Raw genomic sequence first — 22,074 nt, 5'->3', positions numbered from 1 at the left:
TGCCTGCTTTCGAGACAGAGCATCTGTGTGTAGTCCTGACTGTCCTGGAGGTCACTATGTGGGACCAGGCTGGCCCTGAACTCACAGAGATCCTCCTGTCTGGCCTCTTAAATTCTTATATTAATGAAACTAAGAACCCCAAGAGGGGACCTTGATTTTTCAGTTATCACCATGATTTCTGCCTTTTAATTCTTTAATTGGCAGAGAAAACAAACCCATTCCTACACACCTAGCTGTCATCGCTTGGGTGGGTCTTGGGGTCTGGCTTTGGTGTCAATTGCCGAGATGAAGAGGTAGGGGAGGCAGATGGGACAGCTTGGGTCTACATACTTCAAATTGAGCTGATCAAGGGCCCCCATCACCCTGGTTAACCCAGCATGATGGGGCAAGCCTTTAATCCCAGCACTCTGTCAGTTCCAGGAGAGCCACCTGTCTCAAAAAGTAAATACAAAGGAGAGCTTGGCAGAGCTGTAACTCCTGCTAGCCCAAGAGTAAAGAGAGGATGAGAGGATGTGGCTACAAAGGGATGCTGCAACCCAACCTCTAATCCCAGCTACTGGAGAGACAGGAGGATCATAGGCTCCAGGCTGGTGGCAAGTGTCTTTAATCCCAGGACTTAGGAGGCAGAGGCAGGCAGGTCTCTGTGCACTCAAGGCTAGCCTAGTCTCTACATGGCAAACATCAGGTTAGCCAGGATTACACACTGAGACCTTGTTGCAAAAGCAGAGGAGGAAGAAGTAATAGTAAACAGAAGGCCGGAGATGTAGGTCAGTAGTAGAACATATACCTAGCACGCACGAGGCTCTGAGTCCAACCAATTCCGAGGATCACAAAGGGTTCAGGGGAGGCTACGAGAGTCTGAGGCTGAGACTAGGAGTAGACACCTGGACCCAACACACATCCCCCAGGGCTCTTCAATCATTGATACTTGAAAGGGCAGTTTCTCAACTTTATTAGCCTGGATTCCTCCCTGCCAGTCCCAGGGGCTGGTCCCTGGGCACAGTGAGCAGGACTGAGGTTAGACAGGTTTTGGCCCCTGGCTCTGGCAGCTTAGGATGGCCAAGCCAAGGGAACAACAGGTGCAAAAGTCCAAACGTTGGCACTTCAGGTGTGGCCGGTACCCAGTCAGGCCACGAGGTGGACTGGCGCACTGTGGTCCTCTTCTGGCAAAGGGTCCGCTATGGCAGCATTCCTTCCTGGACAGCTATTAGGAACAGTTGGTGATTCTAGCCAGGAACTGCTGTGCCCACCACTCATCCAGGTCAATAGGTACAAAGTCTGTGGATAGAATAAATTCTGGCCAGTGATGCTGCTTTCCAACCTGGCCAGTCCCTCTGCCCTCTAGCCCACCACAGTCCTTAACCTAGATTCTAAGCACAGCACTCAATGGAAAATGGGGGGAGGGGTATGGTCCAAGTCTTCCTTCCCCAAAACCCCTGGGGCTAGAACCTAGCCAAGGTCAGGGGATTTGGCGGGGGTGGAGGGTAGGGGGAGGATACAGGGCGTGGGGGAAGGCTCACTCTGCAGCCGGGGATCAGGAGTGCTCTCCACATATTGCACAGGCCGTGGGCCACTCTCATCGGCAGGGCCGCCATCCAGCTGTCGCTCTACTTGCTGCCAAGCTGTGGGGAAAGTACGGTTAGAATGAACCCGGCCCCCAATATCCCTCCCACCCCAGAGCCTGGTGGCCACCATGGACTCCAGCCTAGCTCAAGGAATGCACATGACCAGGCAGAGAGCCAAGGAAAAGTCAAGCCCTTGGGCTGCTATGAGTCAGGCTATAGTGGGGAAGGACAGGCAGAGCCAGGTCCACGCTACTGGGATCCTGTGGCCTGAGCCACACCCCCTGGTCCCTTACTACCTTCGGACACAAATCGGACGTTCTCCTCGTGGGCCAATGTGTAGGTCTCTTGGGTCCCCTCGAGGGATGGGGAGGTGGTGAGGGGCCGCCGGCCGTTCACTCGATTGAACACAAGCCTGGGCCCCGGACTGTGGGAGGGTAGGAGACAGATACAGTTGGCACCAGCCTGGTCCAGGAGCCACTATGCAGGGTTCAAGAGCAGCCTACGTACAAACCCACTGCGCCTGCGCGGGCACAGGCCCACACTATGCCCTTCCTTAACCACAGAGCAGCTGCCCTTAGCTGCTGCGGGGTAAGGCCTCTGTGCTGCAGACCCCAAGCTTACTGCAGGTTAGCTCATACCTGTAGCTCTGGGCCCAGGGAAGTCAGAAGGAGCCCGGCTTTGCATCCAGAACTTTGGCAGGGCCCCACAGAGTACCCCTCTGCACTCCCAACTCCCAGCAGCCTGCTTCCAGACCTCAGCGTGATCAGAACTCTATCCCCTCCCCCACTCATCAGATACAAACACCCCCTCCTTCTAGAGATGCCCCACAGGTCCCAGTCACCTCAATGACAACCCCACTGTTGGAAAACAGACCAAACAAGGATGGATCAGCGGTTACCCTTCCCTCTCGCTGGCTGGCCCCAGGCCCCAGGGAGATGAGCAGACAATGCCGGGGAGGGTAGTCTCAGAGTGGGAGGAACATGACCTTAAGCCTAGCCCACTCCCCAAGGCAAGAGAAAAGGGGCAACTTGAGTGAAATGCCCCCCCATGGCCCTGTGCTCTACTCTATATTCAGGGGTGAGGGGCGGCCAAGCCCCTCCCAGCCAAGCAGGCCCAGGGCAGGGCAGGAACGTGCCCTCCCAGTTGGCTGGCTGGAGGTCAACTGGCCAAGCCCTGTGCTCATGAAGCCTGGGGTGGGGCCATGGAGGGAATAGGGCTGCACCTACAGTAGGAGGTGGGAGCCGGAGTCCTGGGCTGCACCTGCCACTCCGCCAGGCACTCGCGGTCCCGGCAGGCCTGCTCGCCTTCCTGGGCTCAGGTGCCCCACGCCGCTCTGGGTTCCTCCTCAGGTGAGAGGGGCACTAAAATAAAGAGGAGGGTCTTGAGGGGCACAGGGTCCTGCCAGCCCCGGGGCTGGCAGGGTCTGGTGGCTACAGAAAATCTTAGATGTGCAGGTGGGGACCATAGAAGGCAGGTCTCCTGCCAGGCCCACCGGGTACCTGAGTTTTTGGTGAACCAGAGGGCATGAAGGCATTCTTAATGGAAATCCCCCCTTGCCTGCAACCACCTGCACCCCAAAAGGATTCAAACTCCATGAAAGCATGAAGGTTGGACATTGATATGGATGTTTCGGTTTTGGTTTGCAGGGTCTAGACTCAGAAAAATTCCCGAGTACCAGGATGTAGGTAGGTGTGTGCTACCCCACCTACCTGTGGCTTATACTGATCCTTAAAAAAAAAGGAAATCCCAGCCAGGGACTGTGAATAGCAATGGATCAAGGTAGCGGCTTTGGAGCTGGAAAGGGGCCCCTGAGGGCAAGGGCTGCACACCCATAAGCCCTGCCCCACCCCTGCTTGGAGGCCATGCTTATGTAAGACCAGGCTCTGTAGGGGAAAGGGCACCAGTCCCAGAGTGCACTTGTACCCACTCCTAGGGACGCAGCCTGCAGTACCGGGCTGCAGTGGCCCACAGACCTCCTCTCATTGACTCTCCTACCCCCTTCAGGTGACTGCTCACCCAGCTTTCAGCCTGGGAAAAGAAACTCCCTGCCTGTGTTATACAGTGACAGGGAGCAAGATCCAAAGTCAGACTTTCAAGATTTAGCACTATTCTGACCCCAGTGCTCACAACTTCGACTTAGCCCCAATTCTCTTGTGACCAGTGGTCCCTAAATGCCCCCCCCCCATCTGTGGGACATGTGATCACATGAGCTCATTGTCAGTCTCTCCCATCTGTCTTTTGCCAGGAGAAAGAATATGTCAGAAGCCCAGGCCTGGCCATCATCACTAGCAGCACCCACACTCCGCTGTGTAGTGAGTTGAAAGCTTTGAGGTTTTGCCCCATGCTGGCAGGAGGATGACCTTTGCCTCTGGTGTTCCTTCCCCCTAGAGCTGGTTGGAGAGATGGTAGCTGGGGAAAGGCTCCTCCAGGGAAGACAAGACAGGGAAGTTGGTGGCCATGGGTGATTTTGAAGACAAGGGGCTAGATGTGGAAATCCATGTGGAGGCCCTGTAGGAATTCCCAGTCCGGGGACCAGGAAGGGGTAACGATCCAGCAACCTCAGAGCAATCAGGGAAGACACCTGGCCCTATCTCTTCAGGCCCCAGGGCCCAGAAGGGCAGAGTTAATCTGTCTCAGGAGTTGCTCTACCTGGCTGCTAAAGGATGACTCAGGCCTTCACATCAGCTTTGCTTACTGAAGCCTGCTTAGAGTGGATATGCAGTGTGGTGTTTCTTGCAACTTAGGGCTCTGGAGAATGTCACTGCCTTGTCCTCCTCCTAGATACTAACCCCAATATTGCCACAAACCTGTCCTTGCTGACCCCCAACAATGCGGACTTAAAAAGGTGGTTTCCCAGGTAAGAGATGGGCTGGTCCCCAAGGCTACTCCAGCTCCAGGCTCCCTATCTTGGCGACCACTTTGTATTTACACACCTGTACCCTCCTAGAGACATAACAGCAATGAGGACATAAACTGATGTCATCAGGATGGCCCCTTAGGCCCTCCTTATTCAGTCCCCAGGACAGAGCTCTGAATGAGAACTTATATCCACAGTGGAATACAGTTGCCAACAGGCCTCTCTGGCAGGAACTCCCCTACTCTACCAGAATACCAAACACAGTCCCCATAGGTGTCTCCCAGCTCTGGCGTCTGAAGCCCAGTAGCTGAGTGGTAAGCCTCAACTCTCCAGATGAGGCTAATCTAACTCTTGGCCTCCTTACAGATTTTCTGTCCTCAACTTGTGCTCCCCCTGAGGGCCTAGAGTCCTTAAACCCGCTCCCTACCAGAGTCTTGAGCCCAAGAGCCTACACACCTGCAGAGAGCAGGAACAGCGTCTACCGACATGGGAAACAGTAAATTGAGCCAAAGCAGTAAAAGGTTTAGTCCTGAAGGAGTGGGATCACTTCCAGGTCACAGTGGCTGAAATCCAAAGTAGCTAGGGCTGAGCTGCCCTGGGGCCCTGGGCACTCTGCTAGGTCCCTTAGGACCTGGGCAACTGCGGGGGAGGAAGGCTCCCGTGCCTCCAGGGTGTCAGTGAAGGGCAGGGACCTGATAAGGCCAGCGGGGAACACGTGTGCGTCTTCTGCAAGGACAGGGCCTGAAGACCTTGAGGGCCAGGGCCTTGGGCAACTTTTCCCAACTTTGATCACGACCGCTTCCCAAGGGGTCCAAGTTAGCGGCCCAAGGTCGACAGGACCCTTGGTCTTGGGTACCTGCAGTCCTTGACAGGGCCGGAGCGGTCGGAAGCCCGCAAGGCCCCACGTGGCCACCATCAGGGTCCACGCACACCAGCTGGGCCCAGAAGTAGCCAGCAAGCCGAAGCACGCGCGAGCCGCCCGTGCCCCGCCCCCTGCCCGCCAGGACCCGTGGTCCCCATCAACCTTCTCCAAGGTCACCCTAGTGTCGGGCGGCCCCGCTCACCTTGCAAGGGGCCAGGGTCCCTGAGGCTGCGCCGAGGACTGCTCGCGCGCGGGTAGCACGGTAGGCGGCGCGGGCTGCCGGCATTTCAGGAGCTCCCCAAGCCTGCTCTCCACCTGCTGCTGTGTGGGACCTGCGGGCCAGGGCGGAGGGCGCTGTTAGCCGTCGCGGGCCAGCGGTCGGGACGTCCCGCCTGCCCGCCCGCCCTGCGCACCTGTGCGGCGCTGCGCGACCAGCTTGCTGGGCCCCTTGGTGATGGTATACATGGTGCGCCGTCCCGCCCGCCCCTGGCAGCGGCCAGATCCGGCACCCTCCACAAGCTTCACTTTGCTTTCCCAGAGGCACGGCGCCTTTAAAAACGGAGGACGGACGAGGCGGGGCGGAGCGACCCACACACGCCCCCTGCCCTTAAAGGAGCCGCGCCCACTGGCTAGCCATCCCAAACGTTTTAGAAAACCGGCCAGGGTACTAGATTTGAGTTTGGTCTGGGTGCACTCACCGAGGAGTACACCAGACTGTAAGCCATCTATATACAGCAGTGTGTGTGTGTGTGTGTGTGTGTGTGTGTGTCTGAGATTTCTGAGAGGTAGGTTCTTAGAAATGGGGGAGGAGCCTCTGTATGCTAGGTTAGTTCTCTGGGCTAGAGACCCCAACAAACCCTGAGAGCAACAATATTCCCGCTCCTATTTGAGGCCCCTCGGCCAAGTGCCTGTCCAAGCCTGGATTGCCGCGTCTTGGATCTGCATACAGTGAGTGCACTAAGAGTTCAGAACTGTGTTTTAAGTAGTTAAGAAGTCCTGTGCCTTTTCACAGTAGACAAAATGTGTCAAGGTTGCCCTGAGCCTGAAGGCCCAGGACCCAGAGGAAGAGCAGACAAGTGCCCAATCCTAAAGTATTAACCTCTCCTCAAGGTTATATCCTGAGCCTTCTGGAGGTCCTTCTTTTCCCCAACTACTGGGGAAGCAGAAAACCAGGTCCCCATTAGGTCTATGAGGAGAGCCATAGGGGCAGCTGACCAACCCCTCAGTTTTCCTCAATGACGCGTATACGAAATGAATGCTGAGCTGACAGTTGATGTGAAGGCTTGAAACGTATCTCCCAAGACCTGTGCCACTGCCTCAAGGTTCCTATTTGAGAAGGGCCAGTCTGTTGGCAGCGGGGCCTGGGGGAGGCAGGTCTTTCTGTCAAGTCGTGGACCACTTAAGCAAGATACACAGTGAGGAAGGGGTGAAGGTGGGTAGCTGATCCACCTCAATCCCAGGGTACCCCAAAACACTTATGCAGTTCACTAGTGTAACTCCAGGGAAGTTCTCTCCTGGATGGCCAGGCTGTCATGCTTCTCTCCAGCCCAGGGCCTTTGGCCTTACATCATGCAGAGCAGGGCTGGAGAACAAAAGGCCTTCCTCTTCTCCAGCTCAGTGAAGACTCAGTTGACTGTGTGACATGTACTAGAGAGGCACGAGAAATCTCTACTCACCTGAGATACGGCAGCCATGACAGCAAAGAAAAAGTTCCACCTGTCTAGTTGGTGACCAGTTTATTTCGGTCACTTACAGGAGCACGGGTGACTCCCGCAGCTGTGTCACTGAAAAGCTCACCGCAGTGTAGGCGCAGCTCCTGAGAGGTGAATCCCCGAGTTCCTTTCCCAACCATACATAAGAGTCTCCTCTGTCCCAACAGGACGTGTTTGTGTTTGTGTATATGTGTTTGTATGTGTGAATCTTGAGGCTTTCCAGCCAGCGCTTCACAAGTTTCAAATTTCTTTAGCTTCTTGAGTCTTCAGAGCTTCCCTCCTTCATCCAGAGGGGAATATTTCAATCTCCAGAAAAGAGTTGTCTACCAGGCCTGTGGCTGCAAAGGCTGAGTAAGGATATGGGAAGAGATTGATTGGCCCCCAGACAAGCCCTGCCCAGGGAGTCAAGGCCTGGACATGTGTGGAAAGAAAGGGTCACTTCCTGGCTAAATTTGTCCCTTCCCATTTCTGAAGTGCCTGACTCGTCCCTGCTAATAACCAGACAGCCTCTCCTTCCAGGGCCACTGAATCTGATGGCCTTGAGCAGGCTACTTTATTACTCATACATGGTAGGGAGGAGGGAGAGGCTACTGGGGGCTCTTGCTAGCTTTTGGAGGTTGCCTCGGTATGACAATCATACTAAGGACAGGGCAGGGATGATCACAACCATACTGAGGGCAGGGGCAGGAAAGATCAGTTGGGTCAGAAAGAAGGGCAGTAAGGGAGGTATACAGGCCCTGGTGTGGACAGTATGCAAACTATACACTGACAGGTGCTCTCTGGAGACAGGTTCCCTACTTACAACCCCAAGTAGCTGCTACCAAAAGCCTAAGCCCAGCCTCATACAACCTCATCAGTGGACAAACTCAGCCTTTGCTTAAAACTTTATTGTTTTGTTTTTGTTTTTTGAGACAAGAGTTTCTCTGTGTAGCCTTGGCTGTCCTGGACTTTGTAGACCAGTCTGTCCTCAAACCCACAGAAATCTGCCTACCTCTGTCTCCCGAGTTCTGGGATTACAGGCCTGTGTCCCAGCTTGTTTAAATAATTGTTGGAAGGTTAGGGGGAAGAGACAGGTAATGGTGGTACATGCCTTTAAACCCAGCACAGGCAGATCTCTTGAGTTTGAGGACAGCCGGGTCTACAGAGGGAGTTCCAGGACAGCCAAGGCCATACATCGAAACCCTGTCTCGAAAAAGCAAGTACATAAGTAAATAAATAACCTGTTGGCCAGAACTAGAGGGCAAGGCATCCAGACAAGAGCTGCATCAGAGGTCCAAGGGTGGTTTCAGACACCCTTAGGGCTCTCAGGTGGGCTTGTGTGGAGGCTGGGGCATGGGCAGTGAGGCCAGGTTGAGGAAGTCTAGTGCTCTCTATGGAGCAGGAAGCTGAGGAGGTGGAAGGACATGTTGGAGGGGCAGATAGACTGTTGGGGGGGATGGTCTCACCAAGTGAAGTCTTTCCAGATGCACTGATCCTAGACCCACTGCCGCCTGCGGATGGAGCCTTGGTGGGAAGCCAGCTGTGAAGGTCTGACAGGCAAGGGACATGGGGATCACAGTCACATCCATAAGAGAGATGGGCCTGCATGAAGCCTCCCCTAACTATGCCCTTTTCAGAGAAAGGCACAGGAGATTTTGACATAGAGGGGTTGGTAGGAAAATAAAGCAGAGTCTGGAGTCACGATCACGCCACCAAAGCTGAGGGTCCTGATGGTGATCCAACACGTTTGTTTTGGACTTCAGGTTTCCAGAACTGTAACCTGCTGGAACCTGCTGGCAGGGGTGAGCAGTTCTTGAGTGGGGAGTGAGGATTGAAAGAAAATTGTAAAAAAAAAACCAACACACTATACATGGAATCTGTTCCAGTAGAGTGCAGCCAGTACAAACTGTGGCACCGGGTTTATTCCGCAGTCCCTTTTTATAGTCAGAGCAAAGCACCTTGATACAGTGACGGGGTTCATGGAGAAGTCAAACTTGTTTACCTCGACCACCTGTCTGTGTGATCCTCACAAAGAAAAAGGGAGTGAACTTGGCAAAACATCCTGTCTATCCCTTTCTCCAGGTGAAGGCCGGGGGTGGAAATGTTTTCACTGAGAGCTCAGTAACAAAGCAGCCTGACAAACAGGTGGCTCTCCACAGGTCTCCTTTATTTAAAAAACTGACCATAACTTAAAAGCTATGGAGCAGAAGATTATGCCTGTCTTAGGTTGTCTCTCTTGAAAGATGTATTCTTACCCCTCATTGGTACATGAATTCCAGCATTCATGCCCTGCCTTAGGTTGAATATTTCTATGAGAGATCTTTTCCGTCTTTACCTACCAACCTCTACTAGGGCAGCTGCTGGAGTTTAACCTTATGCAGATCAGCTTTGACATTCCAAAAGGCCTTGATGAAGGTTTTAATTATCACTGGTAGGAGACATGCTCCGAATAAGGGTAGCAAGCCACAGGTTTTTTCGCTGAAAGCCAATAACAAAGCACACTGACAAACAAACGGCTCTCCACATGTAACAGAATGAGTGTTTCCATTACCAAGCTTTGGGCTAATTTGTTACAGTACCACAGAGGGTATGGAGAGGGAAGAAGAAGGGCTACAGCAAGGGCTTGGAGAGAAACCTCAGGGACCTCTGCCTCTCAGAGGGGTTGAGGCTCTAACTATAACCAACCAGGACTGGACCTACGAAAGAAGCTGAGTCCTTCTCAGTTCAAAGTGTGGTGGGACAAAGTCACTGGCCCCTCTGAGGGAGAACTATAGTGGAATTGGACACTTCTTCATCAAGCATTGCCAAAGGCCTGCCTCTAAGAAGTAGGCCCAGAGATGGGGAGCCAGGACTGAGGCCAAGGCTAGCAGAGTGTGGAAGGCACAACACAAAATCCACAAGCTGGAGCTCTCGAGGGCCCTGATAATTTAGTAATAAAGATAAATTCATCTGGAAAACACAAAATCAGCTTGAGGAGCCGGTACTTCTGATCCTGCCAGGGATCCAGCCTCAATAACTCTGCTCCCCAGGGCTACCCAAGGAGAGTCCATCTTACAGGGTCCAGACTGGGACCAGCATCGAGCACTCGGGCTTTCTGGGAAGAAGGCGCCCTCATAGGCCAACTGCAAGCAAAGCCTCCCCATCCCATCTGCTGGCATCTGCACCAAGTGCTGACATCAGGACTTAGAGAGAGTGTTGGCCCATCCAGCAACCAGCTCAGAGCAGTGGCTCCCACAGGAGGGCACTGACCCCGCCAAGAACCCTTCAACCTTTTGTTGAGCACCATTCTCTAAAGCAGCTTCATTGCAGGGACAGGAAGCAGGAAGATCAGTCTCAGGCTTGTCCCTGTGTCCCTTGAGCCCTCCCTTCCCTCCCTACCAATGCCTAGAGAATTCAGTTCAAGTTTTTGTTTTGGTTTGGTTTTCGAGACAAAGTTTCTTTGTGTAGCCTTGGCTGTCCTGGAACTCATTTTGTAGATCAGGTTGGCCTTGAACTCAGGGAGGGATTCACTTGTCTCTCCCTCCAGAGTGCTGGGATTAAAGGCATGGGTCCACCATGCATAGCCCTGGCCTAAAACTCCCTGCTGAACCTTAAGAGCATGCAGCTGCCTGGCTCTCACAGGCCCTCTTAAGGGGCTCTCCTTGAGATACGGGGTCCAGAACAGCATTGCACTTGGAAGGAGAGAAAGGGCCATCTTCAACCTCTCCTGAACTTAGATGAATGGAAAGATGCCTACCCGCCCCCCCCCCCCAAAAAAAAATCCCATGAATAATCTATGGAAAAGATAAGCCATAAAGAGAGACTCGGGCAGTAAAAGGGAGAGCCTGCTCCAATATCAGACACCATATCAGACATTCATATCCACCTGTTAGGGGCTGCTCAGCGCGGGAGGGGGGCTGGATTTCAGGACTCCTCTGAATCCAGACTGACAGCCTTTCAAAGGGGTTGCCTAGAGCGGTCGCCCTATAACCCATCACTCTCCATCCTCGGGCCGTGTCACTTACATGGTTTAACCACGCTCGCACCCCGGGCCACCTTGGCTGACTGGACACACCTTGGGCTGCAACCTCAAGCAGGACCCATGCTCCCCCCGAGTAGCATGACGTAGTATGAGGCAAGAGCAGCCCATGCAAGCCTTGAACTAGCTGCTGACAACAATGGCGTTCCTAGCATTTCCTGAAACCCAGCCCCTCTGAGTCACGGACGCCTTCAAACCTCTACTGAAGTACCCTTGTCCAAGCACTCGTCGCCTCGAATTTCATCTCACCGGTCACAGACTACTTCCTGCCCGCAGATGGGATGGGGAGGCTTTGCTTGCAGTTGGCCTATGAGGGCGCCTTCTTCCCGGAAAGCCCGAGTGCTCGATGCTGGTCCCAGTCTGGACCCTGTAAGATGGACTCTCCTTGGGTAGCCCTGGGGAGCAGAGTTATTGAGGCTGGATCCCTGGCAGATCCAGGATCTATCCGTGGACCTCAGCTGTTGCCGGCTGCCTCGGCGTCACCCAAAGCTCATCTGAACCCCAGCTGTCGGACCGGAGGAGGAGTCCCGCATCTGGGACCCCAGCTCCATTCGGCTGCCACCCACAACGCCCACGCCCACAAAGCTGGGCCCGCTGGACTTCAGGACCTAACCGCGGCCTCGCGCTTTCCAAGCGATCGCCACTGCTACGATTCCCACGGCGCAGAACCAAACATCCTAGTTGTCTGTAAACCTCGTGTCCCCACCATTTTTTCCTTTCCCTCGGACGCCAGCAGCACTTCGGGATCCGGCGGGACAACAAGTCCTGTGAACTCTGTCAACCGAGAACTGGCGCGCAACAGAAAAGACGCATGCGCAGTGCTGCCATACTGGGCCAGTTTGCGTCACCATTCGTAAGTCCTGTGGAGGCCCTTGCTTCTCAACAGCGCCGCTGGTGTAGTGGTATCATGCAAGATTCCCATTCTTGCGACCCGGGTTCGATTCCCGGGCGGCGCAGTCCGTTTTTTTCCCAACACATCTCTGAAACAACCTTCCTAAAAGGGTGTAGCGTAAACACGATAAATGAACGCTCCAAGTGACAAACGCGCTGAAAACCCTGGAGCTAACAAGGTGCTAGAGCGGAAAGACTCCAATAAACCGCATCCTTTCCTCGAGTCTTGCTCCTTGTCCGGAGTCACCGACAACCCCGGATGAGGACCGTTTATGGATCTGAACGGCCTCCCGATTGTTATACTGCAGCAGGCGGCTGGGCGGTGCCACTACAACTCCCGAAGTGCCCTGCGCAGGACCTGGACCACAGCTCCCGTCGTGCCCCGCGCGCACCCCTAGCTGGGCTGGGCAGCGCTGCTGGGATGTTGGTGGCTGCAGCAGCTGAACGAAACAAGGAGCCCATCCTGAGCGTGATCCGCCAGTATGTGGATTCTGCCCAGCACGGCGTTCGCGTGCTCGAGGTGGCCTCGGGTTCCGGACAGCACGCCGCGCACTTTGCTCAGGCTTTCCCGCACGCCGAGTGGCAGCCGTCGGACGTGGACCAGCGCTGCCTGGACAGGTGCGGCGGCGGCGGCGTCTACCCTTTGCGGAAGCTTGGAGCTGAATGGGGGGCGGGGCTAGCGGCCCGGAAGTGAGGGAAGGCCCAGGTCTGGATGCCCCACTAAGACAGTGGAAGCAACGGGCTTACAGGGTGGATAGAGCTACCAGCTACCCGCTTACTGCTTGGCCGTCCCTCACCCACGTGCTGTTCTCCACAGCATTGCTGCCACCACTCAAGCCCAAGGGTTGACCAATGTGAAGCCCCCGCTGTACCTGGACGTGACCTGGGAGTGGAAGCAATGGGGCGGGATTCCGCAGCGATCGCTGGACCTGTTGCTCTGCATCAATATGATCCACATTAGCCCCCTGAGGTGCACTGAGGTGGGGACCACTGTGGAGCCCAGCATTCACGTTGTTGGGAGGGAAGCCCCAGGCTCCCAGCTTACTGTGCCCTGCCTCCCTCTCTTCAGGGACTCTTGAGAGCAGCAGGACACCTGCTCAAACCCAAGGCTGTGCTGATCGCCTATGGGGTGAGTGACCCTAGCTTAAGAGGCCCCTCAAAACCTTGTTTCCCATCTCTCGAAGCCCAGAGGCTGAGTCCTAGCCCCTTTCCTCCCTAAGTGCAGAAAAGAGGGAGTTCTTTCCATACTCTGGATCCTAACCTAGCTGACCTTGGGCCTTCGAACTGTGTCTCCTTGTTCCCACAGCCCTTTGCAGTCAATGGGAAGATCTTTCCCCAGAGCAACGTGGACTTTGACCAGAACCTCAGATGCAGGTCAGACCTGGGTAGGAGGGGGCTTGGCTCAGAGGGCAGGTGGGCTGGATGCTCTCCTCTCAGCGTGTGACCTCTACTCCCTCCCTAACTGCAGGAACCCAGAATGGGGGCTTCGTGACACAGCCCTCCTGGACGAACTGGGCCGGGCCAGCGGCTTGGTCCTGGAGAGGATGGTAGGCAGGGCCATGTGGGGGTGGGGAGCCGCCCTGTGACTAAGTAAGGGCCACTGCAGCAAAGCATTTTTTCAGGTGGACATGCCAGCCAACAACAAGTGCCTGGTCTTCCGGAAAGAGGAGCCTCCCTTCTGCCTCCCGTGTGCCTATGCCTCTGTCAAAGGCCCTGTCGCAGTATGAGCCAGACCTCGGTCCCTCCCTCACTGGGGCAGCCCTCCTCGTCTGGTGGCCACAGGGCTGCAGAGAGCCCAGGTACAGCAAGTCTTGAAATAAAGCCATTCCAGCCCCCTTTGGGCTATCTATACCACACGGCTTGCGGAGAATACCTGGGGGAGGGCGGAAGGGGATTGGTCTGGGGGAAGATTAGGGTTGGGGGATGTGTGGCTGAAGCACAACTATGCTGCTTCCCTCTGATGTCCCTGGAGAGAAACTTGTAGCCTGTAGGAGGGTCCCCAAGAGTAGACTCGGTCACCTCAAGTAGGAACTGGAGCTCCATCTACTCACAGGGTTCCAACTGACAGACAGCTGGAAGGGAACCAGAGGCTATGAATCCCACAGTGCAGACGTTTATTCAGCAGGAAGGAGGGCAGGGATGGGGATTATGAGGAAAGCTAGTCTTGGAAGCGGTTGAGCAGTTCACAAGCCTTCTTCTCGAGCAGTTCTACGATCTTCTTGACTCGCTTCTCGCTGGCAGCACGAACATAGCTGTTGGCATCCAACACGGCCACACCTTCACGAACCTCACCCATGATGACCAGTGGCCCATCACCAGCTGTCACATTGGGGCATGGGCAGGCCCAGTCCATGCCACTCAGTGTCACCTCCAGGTATTTGGTGCCCAAGAACTTGAGGCCCATCTTGTCGTCCTTGAGCACGTCGTCTAAGGCCACGCGCGCAATGCCACCTGCAGCCTCGGGCTCCTCCAGCACCTCAGTGAGTCGACCCACAATGGCAAAGTCGCTGCGGCACAAGCTCAGGGCCAGCTTGCTCTTGAGGCGGCAGGCGCGGCAGGGTGGTGTGCGTGGCACAGGGCAAGCATCCTCACAGCTCTCCCGGCTCTCGAAGTTATTGCCGTTGCCTTCACAGCCACTGTATACAAAGGGGTGGCACTGCTGCAGCAGTGGGCTGTAGGCCCAGCGTGGCTCCCAGCCCTGGCAGGGGCCCTGCACTGCAGGCAGTGCGCAGGCATCCCCAGGGCCACGGGCACAGGCCTGTTGGCATGCTTCATAGGTCTCGAAGCCCCGGGCAGCCCCATCACATTTGAGAGCTGGGAAGGTCATGCAGCTGCCTCGCTGTGGGTCAAAGCGCCAGAGGACATGATGGGGGTTAGGGGGCCCCACACAGGCTTGTGTGTCGGGCTGGCACTCGGCTAGGGCCAGGACACCTGGGTCCCCATCCCGAGTACTTGCCCGCTGCAAAACAGAAAGGGGGAAGTCAGCCCGCAGCAGGCCAGCGGCGTTGCGTGCGGTGCAGGTGTACAGGCCCGCATCTTCCAGCTGGGCATTGTAGAGCACTAGCTGCCCTATACTGGTGACAACCACATTGCCGTACATTTGGTCAGGCCGCATGATCAGATTCTCCCGCTGATGGCTCTGCTTCTCCCAGGTCACAGCAGGTGGTGGACGGCCACTGACATCACAGTGGAAACTGGCTGTTCCCCCTACGTGTACTGCCTGCGGCGAGGGGCTATTGTACAGGGCAGGTGGCATGGGAGCGGCCCCGGGGGTTGGGCGAGCGGTGGTCTCGGGCGGTCCTGGGCTGCTGGGTGGCCAACTGAGAATGTGCTTGCAGGGTACAACATGCAGGTGGAGACCCCGCAGGCAGGCCTCCGCATCCATATAGCAGCGGTTGTAATAGGTGAGGCCGTCGGAAGCACAAGTGAAGCTGGGTTCTTTCTCACAGCGGTCACGGCAGCGGCAAACTGGCTGCCCGTCCCAGATGTCACAATCGGAACCCTGTTGTGGGCACTGGAAGCCTTCACAGGAGGCTGTTGTCTCGGGTACAGCTGGGCCACCGCTGGGGAAGCGGGCGGCCACGCAACTCTGCAGCCCACACACATTGGTGCAGCACTTCTCAGATGCTGCACAGTCCTGAAGGACAGGGACAGTTTAGTGGAGTCCTGACCCCTTCCCAGCCTTGCCCATGCGCTGCCCTGCCTCTCTACCCTGGGAGAGGTGGCTGCCTCTCTCAAAACCTCCTTCCCCATGGAAAATGGCGGTAGTGCTGCTTTCTGGACAGTCTGCGCACTGAGGCCGTATGTGTCACTGAATCCTCAACACCCCTAAGCAGGCCTCATTAACATTCCTGCTGTGCAGGTAGCTGCTCTGCCATCAGAGGGCGCACTACTGTGGGAACTGTCCCCTTCCCAGTCTGGAATATGAGGAAGGGACAGCAGACAGGCAGGGAAGGGAAGGGAAGGGTGGTGCCATTTGCAGGGGTAGGTCAGAGGGAGGCCTAGGTCCACGTGACCTAAGGGAAAAAAGTGGTGCTCAGGCAGGTTAGAGACAGGACTGGTGAAGATGAGTCAGTCCAGGGATTAGAGATGTTCTTGTTCTTCAGAGGGCAAAAAGATGGGGGTATTCTTCGAGCCCCGTGTACAGGTCATGGCCACAAATCCAGGTAAGTAAGTGTGGAGGAACCTTGGAGGAAGCAGACTCCTTCCTAGGACTGGGATCTAGACTCCCCCCACTGACAAAGAGCTAGGGGGTGGGGGCCCAGGGTCCCATGAGATGCCAGTGCTCACCTGGTCCCTGGTACACTCACGCTCACAGGTGCTCTGGGCGTCCACCCACAGGTGGGGGCTGAGCTGGTTGGGGCACATGCCAGGGTGGCTTCCAGGCTCTGGCAGCAGGTTGGTCTCCGAGGTTAGAAGGATGAGCACGAAGACAAAGAAGAGAGGCAGGAGTGGCTGTGGGGCAGGCATGGGGACCACAGGGCCAGGGGGTGGGAAGTGTGTGGCCACCAGTCAGGACTCCCTACAGATAGCCACCCTATAGGGTCCTGGGCCTAGGATTACTACCCCTGCCTCAAAGGACCCTCTCCTTTGACTCTTGGATTCCCCAATGCTGGAGCTCACAGCTGATGCTCCTCTCTGGACCTGAGTAGGTATTTTGGGGCCTCTCAGAACCTGTCCACAAAATAGTGGCTGGCCCTCTCCCAAACACTGTGGGTGGCTCCCAGGCTCTGGTCAGCATAGGATTGGGAATTGAAGAGGAGGAAGGGCTGGGGAGGGGCCAGAGGCCCTGAAGCCCAGAGCAACTGACCACTAGGGTCACCAAGGGGCGGAGAAGGCCAGCTAAACCAGGGAGGGGGGTGCTGTAACCCGAGCCCCTCCCTCTACAAGCTGGAGCCCAGCAGGAGTCAAAGTCTCCTTGAAGACCCTCCCACCCTCTACTCCGGGAGGGGGGGCGGGGCTGGCAAATTTCAGCTTTTGTCCTCACCCTTCAGTCTCTCACGCAGCACTCACTCCAGCCTCTGCTGACTACTGGTTTAGGTTCTCTCCAAAGGCAGACAAGGATGGCGCCTATCCCAAGTATAGGTAAGGCGCATCTTCTACTGGCAAGTGATAGAGGTTCTGTTTTCTTTCCGTCCCCTTCAAGCATCACACTTGTCAGCAGGTCTTGGCATGGAAAAAAGAAACCTGCTAGGGTGCTTGGTGTGGTGTTACACACCTGTAATCCCAGCACTGGGGAGGTGGCAGCAGGAGGTGCCAGATTGAGACCAACCGAGGGAGCTACACAACAAATTCCAGGCCAGTTTGCCTAGAAATGGACACACAGTCTCAAAACAAAACGTTAGGCTTTGGTGTCTTAGCAGCTGAGGGCACAACGAGGCAGGATTTATCCTCCCAGACACTCAATTCTCTAAAACTGGGCTCCTGGCTTCTAGCCAGGGTCTATGCCATCACTCACTTCAAATGGGCAAGGCAGGTACAAAATAAATAAAAAGGTTATCCTATCTGCATGGAAACAGATGATCCATGTGCACTGGCCATAGACAGTCTGATTTGGTACTTAATATAAACAAGGGCATAGAGAAGCCACCAAACTGACTACACACAGGGTACGTGGTTGTCTCGGGTTGGCCAAGTGCATCTTTCAAAGAGCAGGCATCCTACATGTTGCTCAGGGATCTAAGGACATTCAAGCCTTGCCCCAGTGACCCACCATGAGGGCCAGCATCCATTCTTTAGCTGCACTAGAGGCTCCACTACTGTGGGGGAGGGCAGGGAGATCAAAGCTGGTGGCAAGACAAAGGCCCTGCCTGGAATCTGCCTTTCCAAACCCTTTCTGTGGCTCCAGAGGTCCCCAGGGAGTGGTTTTTTTCAGAGACAGGAAGGAAAAAGTCTGTGTGACCCTTTGTCTGACCTTCTGACCCAAGAGGCAGAGTAATAAGAGCCTGGTCTGGTCAGGAGATCAAGAGATGGCTGCCAGGCGCCAGTGTCTGCTGCCTTACAAAAGAGCTTTGGGTGAGCCAGCTCCTAGTGATGAGGGGGCAGGGATCACCAGGCTACAGGCCCAGGATGAGCCCAAGAAAAAGAGCAGGTGGCACCAAGCCAGAGGCCACCTTTAAAGTGAATGGAACGATCCTATTCCACTCAGCTTTACCCTCCAGTGTATCAGACACAACCCTGGCTGAGCAGGGCCCTGCAGAGCCCATAACCTGCTGGATGTTTTCCTGCTAAAGGTACCAACTCCAGGTCCCGCTTATAGAGATGTCCTTGAAGCTGTGGTGAATTTTTTGAACTATGTGATAACAGTCTGCCATGGACTATAAGTTAAGAATAGTTAGGCTGCCTGGTGCTAGCCTAGCCAAGACTGGATAGACCCCAGGAAACAGTGTGGCTTGTAACCAGGCCTTGCTACTTCGTGGCTGGGAATGTGAACCCAGTCAATGGATGGCCGCAGGTCAGCAAGGTCAGCTGCAGGGGAGTTAACAAAGCCTGGGATCATTCTGGCAGGCACAAAGCAGTGCTGGTTCCTGTGGCAGAGCACACTGCCAGATACCCCTTTTCCACCCCCAACAAACCACAGCCAAAGAAAGACATGAGCTCACTGCTGAAGTACATTTACTGTACAAACAAGTAAGAACAAAGAACCAGGAATGGTGGAGTCCACAGCAGCAAGGGTAGTGTTGATGGTGTGCACGCAGGCCAATCCAGGTCCTCAAAGTCTATACCATTCTATTGGCGATTCCAGAGAAAAGGTCTCTTATCAACAGCAACAGGACTGGTGGGGAAAGGTGATGCTTGATTGTATCCAGCCCCTGGGCCAGAGTCCCAGGTGCTGCTGCTTATCAGGCAGTTCCCACAACCATAACCCTGTCCCGACAGGCATTAACCCAATCTCCCAGAACAGCAGGCTGGCGCAGTGTCTACCAGTGCCCTAGTAACACCCATGGCAAGATGGTCTTAGGAAATGTGCACTAAGAAGGTCCCCAGTAAGGGGTCATGGCTCCTGCTATGGCCAGGGCCCTGAGGGCAGGAGGTAGAGTTAAGCACCAGCGTGCCTGAGGGCTGTGTCACCAGGCAAGGACGGGGGTGCAGTCACACAGGACATCCACTGGGGACAACATCCCCACAGGGGAAAAGGCTGACCAGAGCAGACTGGGGTAGGAGGAGCATTGTGGAGAAATAGTCCATGGCTTCAGAAGTTGCTCTAGCCAGTGGGTCCCTAAGGAGGGGCTGGGTGTCCAACCCTATGGTTGAGGCTGCTGTTCCAGAAAGTGTCACTAAGAAACAGGTCAGAGATTCCAGTGACATGAACTTATAGGCAGAAGGGCCACAATAGGCAAGGAGCAGCTATGAAACACAGCTAAGGTTGATGAGAACAAGTTGCTAGACACTGAGGTCCTAGGCCCTGTGCCCAAAGCACAGACACTGGAGGCCATCAAGCACTTAAGTCTGCAGAAAGCTCTGTAGCCTCAACCTAGAGATGCTGAGTGAATAGTAAACATCACCAAAAGTGCCAGGGCACAGTGGGGAGGGATACAAGTGGGGTTCCCAGGTGCTCCAACTTGCTCCTCTCCTAGGAGGTCTCAGGAGTGAAACCTGGCCTATGTCCAGCACAAGCTGCAGCCAAGCCTGCTGAGAGGCCTCTGGAGTGCACCCGTGCCCCATCTGTTTCCCACTGGCCTCTGAGCAACCTCAACACCCAAGCCAGGGTATTTATAAATCCAAAGATCATTTGGCTTCCACACTGAAACCCTCCATCACTGCTTCATCCCTCCTTCCCTGACATCCTGAGCTTCCCCAACGGCTGATGTGGCTCTGAGGGGCATCCAGGCTTCCCTGACAGCCCTTTAAAAATGTACAAAACAGGTAAAATGTTCTCCATATAAATAAAGGGGAGCCAGGTTCCCTTCCAGCCTGGAGTCCAGGACTGGTTCAGACCTGGTCCCCGTAGCACCAGCAGCCCTGCTGCCTGGTCTGTGGAGCATGTTCTCTCCCACACGCCCCTCCCCTCCACTAGCTCACATGTGGAGGAAAGCCTGGAGAGACCCAGGCAGGGTTGTGTAGGCAAGTCTTCCTGCACGCAGCAGGGCCTAGCGCCTGGCCAGGAGAGCTCCAGCGTAAGTCTGAACAGGCGGAACCCACAGGTCCCGCTAGGAGATCTTGCAGTTGCTCCGAGAGCAGTTCTGAGGTGGACTCTGGGGGGGACGGATGGACTTGGACCTCTTAAGGCTGTTGCCCTTGCTGCCACTGCCCCCGGCCCCACTTGCCAGGGAGTAGGAGCGGCCGTGCATCATGACAGCGTTCATGCCGTTGGCCATGGAAAAGGACTTGAGGTGGCTCTTGATGGTGACAGGTAGTGGAAGCTTGTCAATGAGGTGCACAGGGGTACAGGAGACAATGGCACGGCAGCAGAGGTCCTGCAGGCTGAAAACTGGGAGGGGAGGGGAGGGGAGGATAAGTGATGAGGTTTTGTTAGGGGAGCTACATGCTCCTTACACTACCTATAAAGCCTGGCTGGGTCTTAAAATTCCTGGTGGCTTCACCAGCTCAAGGCTCCTGGACAGCCACTATCTGTCTACTGAATGGCTCCCATCTCCTGCCTTCTTAGAGCAGAGCACACTATAGAGTGCTGCTGGGAGAGGCCAGTCTGCCCAGCTGCTCTATGAGACTGAGGATGGATGAAGAGGCAGACTAACTTTGGAACACAGGCCTTACTGTAGCTCTGGTTGGAGGTTAACTCGGTCTTTTGGCCCAAGAGAGGGAATTAGTTATCCTGTTCTCCTCTGTGGCTTCACCTTAGGGTGACACTGTGGCCATCTCTGCCTAGTCACTGTCCTGTTAGAAAGTACCCCAAAGGAAGGCCATCACTGGGGACTTCTGACCAAGTGCTTGGCACGGACACTGATATAGACATTGCTGAGCCCACACACTGCTCCCATGACCACATAGCTGTGAAGGTGCAGCGCAGAGCTCTGCTCTCAAAGCATGTCAAGGAGAGAGATCACTTGCGCCAGCTCTGGGCAAGCAGCACGGGTGACTGCAGCTCCTAAGAGAACACCAACACACTAACCCCACTATCAATGCCTGCAGCTCCACCATCAGCCTCTACAACTCCACTAGCAAGCATCCTCTCTGAACTAGGCCTCAGTCCCACCTCGATTGGGCCTCCAGATCTTCTCCATGCCATGCCGCATGAGGACGATACGGGACAGCTCAGTGAAGGACTCAATGACGTTGAAGTTGCACAGGGGGCTGACTTCAAAGAAGGTCATGCAGTTCTTCTCTGCGTAGGCTCGGGCCTGCTCTGTCGGGACTTGCCGCTTGAAGGCCAGGTGCAGCCGGTTCCCAACCAGGATACGGGGAACACCAGGTGCGTGCTTAGGAGGAGTTCACAACTCAGCAGAGGCACGATCACATGCTACCCCCACCCCCTGGCCACAGGCAGGGCTCCCAGGGTCTGCATTCTGCAGTGGAGCAAGTCCAGGGAGGTCTGGATAGAACCAGGTGAATAGGGGAGTTTAGGTGTGTATTGCTGAACAACACTCCAGAGTAAGGAAGGACTACAGCGAGCAGCACTCCCAGGCATGGCCCTGTCACGGCTTGGTCCCAGAGAGGTGCAGACCTACACTTACCTCATCGATCTCCTTGATCCACCGGTCAATGCCATCAAAAGACCAACGGTTGGTGATGTCATACACCAGGAGGATTCCCTGTGAGCAGATGGAAGGAGGTTACCCACAGGCATGTTTGGGCCCGTCCCCAGGAGAAACTTGCTGGCTGGGAGTAGTCACAATGCGTAGGCAGAGCTAGGAACATGGCCCAGAAGACTATATAGATCACTAGGGTGGCCGTGACCTGCAGGAAGGAAATGCATCTGCCACCCAACAGGAGAGCAGCAGGAGGGGACCTTCTATGAGCTGAAATGGCCCCGCACATATATGCCATCCCATTCATCCCCTGAGAACATGGCTGCGGCAGAACTGACTTAAACTTTATTTTTTTAAATCCAGGCCAGTCACAAGCATTGCTATGAAATCATCACACAGGCTAAGTGCACAGACACAGGTCTAAGCTTTGGTAGGGGGAGGGGTGTGAAGAGCCACAGAACTCACTAGAGGGCCAAACATTCTGGAAGTCAGTACATCAGCGAACTCTGCCCTGGGGGCACCTGGGGCTGAATGAAGGCAGCT

General features: G+C 55.2%; 4 protein-coding genes and 1 non-coding gene across 7 annotated transcripts in view; 2 read left to right on the top strand and 3 right to left on the bottom strand.

Moving 5' to 3' along the window:
• Positions 1–935: 935 nt before the first annotated feature.
• Positions 936–5,852, bottom strand: Mcrip2 (MAPK regulated corepressor interacting protein 2). 2 transcript variants are annotated; one of them, XM_021637244.2, is made up of 5 exons: positions 5,698–5,852; positions 5,487–5,616; positions 1,862–1,989; positions 1,521–1,622; positions 936–1,278 (listed from the first exon to the last, which is right to left on the bottom strand). In XM_021637244.2, the coding sequence occupies exons 1-5, from the start codon at positions 5,747–5,749 to the stop codon at positions 1,208–1,210; spliced, it is 483 nt and encodes a 160-aa protein (XP_021492919.1). In that variant the 5' UTR covers positions 5,750–5,852; the 3' UTR covers positions 936–1,207. The 2 variants fall into 2 exon arrangements, with proteins under 2 accessions (XP_021492919.1, XP_060219920.1); XM_060363937.1 differs by lacking the exon at positions 5,698–5,852 and adding an exon at positions 2,826–2,926.
• A 6,026-nt stretch (positions 5,853–11,878) lies between these two features.
• On the top strand, positions 11,879–11,949 carry Trnag-ccc (transfer RNA glycine (anticodon CCC)). Its single transcript has one exon. It is a non-coding gene; the product is annotated as a tRNA-Gly (tRNA).
• Positions 11,950–12,239: 290 nt separating this feature from the next.
• On the top strand, positions 12,240–13,738 carry Mettl26 (methyltransferase like 26). The gene is made up of 6 exons (XM_021637211.2): positions 12,240–12,502; positions 12,702–12,864; positions 12,954–13,013; positions 13,191–13,258; positions 13,353–13,431; positions 13,507–13,738. Exons 1-6 carry the CDS (start codon positions 12,306–12,308, stop codon positions 13,609–13,611), a joined length of 672 nt encoding a protein of 223 aa, XP_021492886.1. The 5' UTR covers positions 12,240–12,305; the 3' UTR covers positions 13,612–13,738.
• A 243-nt stretch (positions 13,739–13,981) lies between these two features.
• Wfikkn1 (WAP, follistatin/kazal, immunoglobulin, kunitz and netrin domain containing 1) lies at positions 13,982–18,351 on the bottom strand. Of its 2 annotated transcripts, XM_060363935.1 has the most exons (3): positions 16,872–18,351; positions 16,175–16,339; positions 13,982–15,521 (listed from the first exon to the last, which is right to left on the bottom strand). In XM_060363935.1, exons 2-3 carry the CDS (start codon positions 16,250–16,252, stop codon positions 14,043–14,045), a joined length of 1,557 nt encoding a protein of 518 aa, XP_060219918.1. In that variant the 5' UTR covers positions 16,253–16,339; positions 16,872–18,351; the 3' UTR covers positions 13,982–14,042. The 2 variants fall into 2 exon arrangements, with proteins under 2 accessions (XP_060219918.1, XP_021492790.1); XM_021637115.2 differs by having other exon boundaries at positions 16,175–18,351.
• A 131-nt stretch (positions 18,352–18,482) lies between these two features.
• The window catches only part of Rab40c (RAB40C, member RAS oncogene family), a 38,075-nt gene continuing 34,483 nt past the window's right edge, over positions 18,483–22,074 (bottom strand). The window contains exons 5-7 of the mRNA XM_021637201.2: positions 21,517–21,594; positions 21,039–21,261; positions 18,483–20,315 (exon numbers count right to left, since the gene is read on the bottom strand). Of these exons, the coding sequence (XP_021492876.2) occupies positions 20,035–20,315; positions 21,039–21,261; positions 21,517–21,594 (582 nt within the window). The 3' untranslated portion in view covers positions 18,483–20,034. The remainder of the gene's footprint in view (positions 20,316–21,038; positions 21,262–21,516; positions 21,595–22,074) is intronic.

This window comes from Meriones unguiculatus, chromosome 11 (genome assembly GCF_030254825.1).
Source record: "Meriones unguiculatus strain TT.TT164.6M chromosome 11, Bangor_MerUng_6.1, whole genome shotgun sequence".
NCBI classification, from domain to species: Eukaryota; Metazoa; Chordata; class Mammalia; order Rodentia; family Muridae; genus Meriones; species Meriones unguiculatus.
This window is presented reverse-complemented; position numbering and strand designations above follow the sequence as displayed.

Coding starts and splice junctions, on each gene's coding strand:
- Mcrip2 (XM_060363937.1), bottom strand. CDS start 5,570: ATGCCGGCAGCCCGCGCCGCCTACCGTGCTACCCGCGCGCGAGCAGTC. Junction 1,990..2,825: donor AGTGCCTGGCGGAGTGGCAG/GTGCAGCCCAGG, acceptor ACCCTCCCACAG/TCCGGGGCCCAGGCTTGTGT. Junction 1,279..1,520: donor TCCTGATCCCCGGCTGCAGA/GTGAGCCTTCCC, acceptor TTCTATCCACAG/ACTTTGTACCTATTGACCTG.
- Mettl26 (XM_021637211.2), top strand. CDS start 12,306: ATGTTGGTGGCTGCAGCAGCTGAACGAAACAAGGAGCCCATCCTGAGC. Junction 12,865..12,953: donor GCCCCCTGAGGTGCACTGAG/GTGGGGACCACT, acceptor CCCTCTCTTCAG/GGACTCTTGAGAGCAGCAGG. Junction 13,259..13,352: donor GACCAGAACCTCAGATGCAG/GTCAGACCTGGG, acceptor CCCTAACTGCAG/GAACCCAGAATGGGGGCTTC.
- Wfikkn1 (XM_021637115.2), bottom strand. CDS start 16,354: ATGCCTGCCCCACAGCCACTCCTGCCTCTCTTCTTTGTCTTCGTGCTC. Junction 15,522..16,174: donor GTGAGTGTACCAGGGACCAG/GTGAGCACTGGC, acceptor CCTGTCCTTCAG/GACTGTGCAGCATCTGAGAA.